This window comes from Mastomys coucha, unplaced genomic scaffold (genome assembly GCF_008632895.1).
Source record: "Mastomys coucha isolate ucsf_1 unplaced genomic scaffold, UCSF_Mcou_1 pScaffold20, whole genome shotgun sequence".
NCBI lineage: Eukaryota > Metazoa > Chordata > Mammalia > Rodentia > Muridae > Mastomys > Mastomys coucha.
Genome location: NW_022196903.1, coordinates 130924602 through 130931983, shown reverse-complemented (window position 1 = coordinate 130931983; position 7382 = coordinate 130924602). Strand labels below are relative to the sequence as shown.

At 44.7% G+C, this 7382-nt stretch overlaps 1 protein-coding gene across 2 annotated transcripts in view; it reads right to left on the bottom strand.

Moving 5' to 3' along the window:
• Positions 1–6865: 6865 nt before the first annotated feature.
• The window catches only part of Pde6h (phosphodiesterase 6H), a 38914-nt gene continuing 38397 nt past the window's right edge, over positions 6866–7382 (bottom strand). The window contains exon 6 of one of the 2 annotated variants that reach the window (XM_031383696.1): positions 6866–7174. In XM_031383696.1, coding sequence (XP_031239556.1) covers positions 7098–7174 — 77 coding nt within the window. In that variant the 3' untranslated portion in view covers positions 6866–7097. The remainder of the gene's footprint in view (positions 7175–7382) is intronic. The other variant, XM_031383697.1, reaches the window with a different exon arrangement.

Genomic DNA, 7382 nt, shown 5'->3' with positions numbered 1-7382 from the left:
CTCCTGCTACCCCACTATAGCCACGCCTTCCCTGCAACCCTGAACTTCAACTCTCTGGAGCCAGAAGCTAAAATGAACCATTTCTTCCTTAGGTTGAGTTTGAACATGTTATTTTGTCACAGCAACAAAGAAGTAACTAATGGTTTGTAAGAACAAGTTGGTTTTTAGATGCTGGTTACATGTGCTGAAACTTACACAAGTATTTATTCTTCAGAGTTGGAGTGAGGTTTTTGGAGGTTTAACATTATGTTATCAATAAACAACTGTCCACTTTCTCTCCAGTTTGGATGTCTTTAATTTCCCTTTCTTGCCTACTGTTTCTGAATAGAATGAATTTCATTTATCTCTCTTTTTTTTTTTCCTTCAATAGTTTGTTGAGACTCGAGAATCTCAGGTACCTAAGACTGGCTTCAAAGTCACTATACTAGAAGGTAACTTCACTTAGTAACCATCTTCTTCAACTTCCCAAGTCCTGGGATGACAGGTGTATGCCACCATGCTGTGTCTTATGAAGCAGGGATAGGCCCCCCCAGCTTTCCTACCTGCTAACCAGGCACCCGGCCTGCTGACCTCTATCCCTAGCCCGGTGTGATCCCTAGCCCAGTCTGGATAGCTTTCAGGACTGTTTGGATGTGAGTGGAAGAAGTTGCTGTCCTTGCCTCTGAGAGAGTCCGGTAGCCACTCCAGATGTGACATAGAAGGTTTTCTTACACTGAGATACATTCTTCCTGGCTTGCCAAGAATCTTCTCAGAACGATACATCAACGTTTTCCTTTCAAGTGCTCTTCTATGTCAAATGAGACAGCCATGATAGTTTTTATCCTTCCTGCTCTCGGCAAGGTGTATCGTCTCTGTTGGTTTGTCCATCTTATAACTGAATTTTATCTTGTATTTGCATCGTTCAGTTACTCATCCAACAAGCACCTGTTGCATATATCAGTGTTTCACCACAGGCTGGCTGAGCTAGGGTCTCCACAGCACCCTGCTTGCTCTCTCCCTCTCCTGATCTCTACCCTCATGCCAGTGTCCACGCTTCCACCTTGACACCATTCAGGCCAGAGACATAGTCTCTGTTTAAGTAATGTGATATAAATTTTTTTTTTAATTAAAGCTTTTTGACTCATTCATTATGTTGGCTCCCTTACTTATAAGCAGGTATTGTAGACTACAAAATAACTAGACAGAGCCTTAAAATAATGGCAGCTTTTCTCCAAGTAATAAGACAGCATAATGAATGATGATAAATGTGTCAGAGAATATCAGTTTGGGGGACATTGTATGTATGTGTATGTGTGTGTGTGTGTGTGTGTGCGCACATGTGTGTGTGTAGTATATGTACGGACCTGTTCAGTGGGCATGAATGCATACAGATGCTTGTACGTACATGTAGAAGCCAACATCAGGTGTCTCTCTCTGTCACTCTCTACCTTATTTTATTTATTTATTTAATCAGTGTCTCTTACTAAGCCTGGAGTTCAACTCAGTGAAGCTGGCAGGCCAGCAAAGTCCGCGGACCCCCACATTTCTGCCCCCGCCCGGCATAGGACTGCAAGGTCCATGCCACCACATCCAACTTGTCCTCTTTGTGTTAGGGGTAAGATCTTAGGCTCTCATGCTCTGGTGGGGAGCATGAGATCTAAATAGATCTGGATCTAATGCGCCATCTCCCTAGCCTCGTTATCAAATGATGAAATAATCTAGAAACCCTTTAAATCAAAAGAGTATGCATTTATGCTAGAAATACTGATAAGGGTTGATAAATTTCCTATCTGTGAATATCAATTGGTTAGGAATTATGGTGTTACTTGACATCAAAATGAATTGTTTAGAAATATATAAATTCTGTATGGCCCAAGCCTTAAAACATGTGGTACATTGGATGGCAATGAAATCCACCCTGTACCATGTTGACTGTTCATCCTTCTAATGTTCACTGTGTGTGGATTCCTTTTTCTGAATCAAGTGTGCAGCAGAAGTCAAATTTGACAGTCAAAGTTTAGCTTCATCCCGTGCTTTCCTGATCCCTCAGAGAATCGCTAGAGTGGGCTGAACCTCCCATCTGAGATTTTCTCTGATACTTACCGGTGATTTTTTAGGTTTCTTAGATTATTGATAGTCAAATCGACTTCCAAATTTGAAAGTGCTCATTCCTGGCACCAGGTGGCAGTACTATACACAATTTGACTTCACTCTGGGCTGTGGGGCTCAGTGAAAGGAAAATTATTAAACAATCCTAAAAGGAGCTCCAGGCTCTGTGCCTGCAAACTTCTGGCCACAAAAGGGAACATTTTGTTCATATTTAAAGCATATTTAGATTTATTCCCTCCTTTTTTAAAAAAAAAAATTGTGGTCAGAGAAACTTTGGCAAGTCCAAGATCCCAGCTTTTATTTTCAAATATTTCATTTTCAAGAAGGAAAATGAATTAAGCAGTTATACAGATGTTCACTGGCAGAACCAGGAAATGTTCAGGTCTCTTAACTGTTCCTACCAAGTGCAGATAGCGTGGCCCATGTCTAGAATCAGTTCTAGTTTATGCTTTTATATTCTGATGATCCCAGCACCAGCATCTGGGAGGGCGAGGCAAGAGAACCGCCACAAGTTCAAGGTCAACCTAGGCGATGTAGTTAGTTTCAGGCCAGGGTTTCAAACCTCCCCAGCCCAAACATACACCCCAAATCAATAACGTTTTATCTATCTTCTGCCTCACGAAGCTAAGAAAGATGAATAACTTATAGTTGTAAAAAGCACTTTACTAGTTTATGTACAATTTGGACAGTCCATATGACAGTTCATTTGCTCCATGAGCTTTTATACGACACAACCCGGTCCTGTTGCTCCCGTCTCACACATACACATTTATTTCGGGTTTTGTCTGTGTTACCTCCTGTTTCTCATAGGCTAGGTGTTGATCGTGCCGGCCGGCCAAGCCCACTTTGCTTTCCAGAGAGAACCTTCTCCTTCCTTCTTTCAGCTTAAGCTTCTTCCTAAACTCTCAGAGGGGCCAGCCTCAGCAAGGGCAAAGCCCATACTCTCCCCCTCCCAGGAGCAAAGCCCAGACTCTCCCCCTCCCTGAGGCCAGCCTCAGCAGGAGCAAAGCCCAGACTCTCTCCCCTCCCCAAACTGTTTTCTGCCTGTCTCGGGTATATTGCATTTAGGAAAGGTGTCAATGTATAGATTTATGGGTAACACCAACCTCAACCTTCACCCAGTCGCAGGAGCAGGCTGGGAATCATGTTCACTAGCTTAATCGCATCCTTTCCCGATCTTTCAGAGGATCACTAGAGTGGGTTGAATCCCCTGGCATCCTGTAGCTATGTGCCCTCTCTGGTTGTTACAGCTAATCAGGTTTCTTGGAATTCTAGCTTCCACACTGTTGCTGTACCTAAGTTATTATACTGGCCTTTACTTTCAGTTCCCTAAAAAAGCAAACAAACGAACACAAAAACTTTTCTTACTTTTGGGGGGAGTAGAGGTAGGGGTGGGGGTGGTTCTCAGAGACCGAGAGAACATCTGATCTGCTGGGGCTGCGGTCACAGGCAGCTGAGATCCTCCCAACACAGGTACTTGGAACCAGACTCAGTCCCTCTGCAAAAGCAGCAAGCATTCGACTGCAGAGCCATCTCATCTCTCCACCCCAAATCCAGTTCCTTTCTTCAAACCTCTGCACCACCCTCTTTGAACTGGGCACCTCTGCCACCCTAACGCCAAGACTATCTATTTCATTGCTTTCCTAGATGCTGTTTCTACAGTAAACTATTGCTTATTTGTTATTAGCAACAGTGAAAACAGTAGAACTGGAGCTTAGTAAGAACAGAAACAAAGCAGCTTGAGTTTGGATGCTGCGCTGAACAGTGTTATGCCAACTTGGCAAGCTACAGTCATCCAGGAGGAGGGAGCCTCAATTGAGAAAATGCTCCCATAAGATCAGGCTGCAGGCAGGTCTGTAGGACAATTTTAAATTCGAGATTGATGGGGGAGGGCCCACCCAGGAGGGTGCCACCCTTGGGCTGGTGGTCCTGGGTTCTATAGGAAAGCACAACTTTAATCCCAGCACACAGGAGGTAGAGGCCAATGAATCTCTGAGTTTAAGGCCAGCCTAGTTTACAGAGCTAAGGTTACACAGAGAAACCCTGTCTCAGAAGAGGGAGGAGGAGGGGGAGGAGGGGGAGGGAGAAGAAAAAGAAGAGAAAAAGAAGGAGAGAAAGAAAGAAAAAGGAGAGAAAAGGGGAAGAGAGGGAAGGAGAGAGAGGAAAGAAGAAAGGAAAAAGAAAGTAAGCTGAAAAATCCATGGGAAACAAACCTATAAGCAGCCTCCCAACATGGCCTGTGCACCAGCTCCTGTCTCCAGGATCCTGCCCTGTTGGTGTTCCTGTCCTAACTTCCTTCAGTGATAAACTACAATGTGGGAGTGTAAGCTGATGAACTTTCCTCCCTGACTTGCTCTCTGGTCAAGGTGTTTCATCGCAGCAACAGAAATCCTGACTAAGGCAGCCGAGATGCAGGCTCCATCAGCTCCTGCTCACCGCCCAGGGCTGGCCTTCTGGGTGACCTATGCTGTTCTGCTTCCTCGCTTCAACTTCACAGTCATCACTGGATGGTGGTTGCCAGTTCTGTTCTAGGCTCTGTGTCACTGATCCTTCCACTGTCCCTCCTGTAGCACTGGGCCCTGATCCTTCTCCTCGGCCATTGGATATGTTTGTGAATGGTTGGTCCTGGTTGTCAACTTGTCTAGATTGAGGGATAGCTAGAGATAGAAAGGCACGTGTCTGCATGTGTCTGTGATAGTGTTTCCTGAAACAATCCGATAACAAAGGTCTGAGATCCTGAACAGATTAGTCCCATGATCAAATTATAATCTGGGTGTATATTGAGAGGTGGTGAAAGTGGAGGTGGGATCTAGTTGGAGGAACTAAATCATGAGGGGCATCCCCAGGGTCCATATATCCCTGTATCCCACCTCTCTCCCTGCTTCCCAACTGCCAAGATGATGTAAGCTGTCTCACAATGGACTGAATCCTCTGAAAATGTTGGCCAAGATACATAGTCCCTTCAAGTTGTTTCCCAGGTATTTTTTCCTGGCTGTAAGAGAGGTAGCTAACACAGACCCTTTGCTTCGGTCTGTTTTGTTGACATTGTTTCATCTTTAGGGGGAAATATCCCATCTATAAAGTGAGCTAAGTGTGTACCAGGGCCTTGTCCAGCTGGAGAACTGGATGTCACATCTACTTTCCAGTTTATATTTTGCTTTTTCTCCTCTGTTTCTAGTTGTACGGCCATTACAAACTAATTGTCATGGAACCTGCAGAAGGGGACAGGCCCATGAGAGCTGAGTCCCTCTCCTGAGTCTCCCCTTTTCATACTTAGGTGCCAAGGGCCACAAAGCCATTCATTTTACCACCACTGTGAACCTCAAATTATGGAATTCAGGCAAATTAGTGGGTCTAGGGGTGAGTTTCATACCTTTAAGTGTAAAGCAATTCACCCATGGCCTCAGGAGAGAGAGCCCCGAGCCTTCCCTACCCACCCCCCTCCCTTCCTTCTCTCTTCAGTTAATTTACTCCATTCTTTTACCACAGATTACAAAACTGAAATGAAGAAATTTGCGTTCTCAGCAGCAAAGCCTAAAGCCAGAGGTGGCGCTCGCTCGCATTGCACAACTGTCTTTAAAGCATTGTGGTAAGACACCTATGTGCACATGGCTTTTGACACAACTTCTGGGGTGAAGCAAACCTGCACTTTAGTTAGAGGGCTCAACTATCTTTTGTGTCTGGGTCTAAACTTCATAGCCTAGGGAGTTTTCTCACGGATGGTTTAAAAGCACTTTGTTCTAGAATACAGAAAACCAATTAATGGATATTCTGATAGCTGTGAGTCTCAGTATGAGCCATTGGGCAGAGTAATTTGAATGAATGAAGGAATGAGTGAGTGAATAAGTGAATGAATGGAAGGGAGCTTTCTGGAAACAGAGCTCTAGAGAGGAAGCTCGCATCGTCAGAGCTATGAGTTTAACTCTTCAGTCTTTCAGATTGAATTAGAGCAGCAGACAACCTGCTCAGGAAACCTCTGAGGTAACCTGGTCAGCAAAGGATTTCCCCAGTTGCAAAGGAGAATTATTGCTTGACTCTTAGCACTGGGCTGGCTCTTTTGTAAGCCTTGATGCCTATGGCTCCTTTAGACATTTGCATAACAGTGTTTAATACAATACACAATAAAAGTCGAGATGTTTCTATAGATAAGAAGGGAGGACTGTGACGTAAACCATTACAGAATGCTGTTCTCCAAGCAGGACGTGACTATCATCATCTTAAAATCAGAATGGCTATGATGTCAGCTGTCATTAAAAGCCTGGGCCTTAAGGCATCCCTTCATGGAGCTGGGGGAGGAATGAGAAAGAGGCACATGAGGCCTCATGCCTCCTCAGCATTTATAAGCAGCTAACCATCTCCAGGGGAGAGGGTGGCGCTTACCTCAGTGGTGTAACTTCCTGTGTGCTGCCCCTGCCCCTGGAAGTAGCCCCTTCCTCAGAGTCCTACAAGTAATCATAATTAAAGTCACCAATTAAGTGAATTCAACTTGAGTGGAATTGTTTCCTGTGTCACTGGTGTCCCAGTTGATTCAGAGATGTTTGTTCAGGTTGTCCCGCATGTATTACATTGTAATTCTGTTTTGTTTTTTTTGTAAAGGGATGGTCTCACATCTAGCTAGCCTGGAACTCTCTAGGTAGACTAAGCTGATCTATAACAATCCTCTTACCAGAATCTTTCAAATATATTAATGCTATCCTATAATTCTACTACTAACATAGTGGGTGTGCAGCCTACATTTAAACAGATTATGGAGAAATGTGAAGGACTTCAAAATGGCACATAGGAAAAGGTGTAAAGTTGGGGAAAATCCCCCAAAAGTGCCTTTTTATTCAACATTGAAGCTGAGCTACCATGCAGGAAAGAACACATACAAAAACTCATGCATGGGTCAGGGCCATATATGCTTCTACCAAATACTGGATTTCAAGACTGAGAAAGACCAACTAGATAAAAACAATGACACTCCCTAGCAGCAGCTACTCTTGAGAGCAGCCAAGCCTCTGGACTCTTCATATAATCCCAAACTGAGCAAGCTCATGCAGTTCCAGGTGGCTGAATGCTTCCCAGGGACAGATCACCGTGATATCTGCAAGAGACCAGAGAAAACCTGAGCCAACCACTCAACAGGAGGGGGAGCCTCTCCTGCAGGGAGGCAACTATGTCCTCTGGACAGGTACACTCTTCCACACTCCATTTCTGGGGAGGCATGGGGAAAGGCCCCACAGCCACACATACACACACACACACACACACACACACACACACACATGCAGGCACGCATACGTGCGCACACA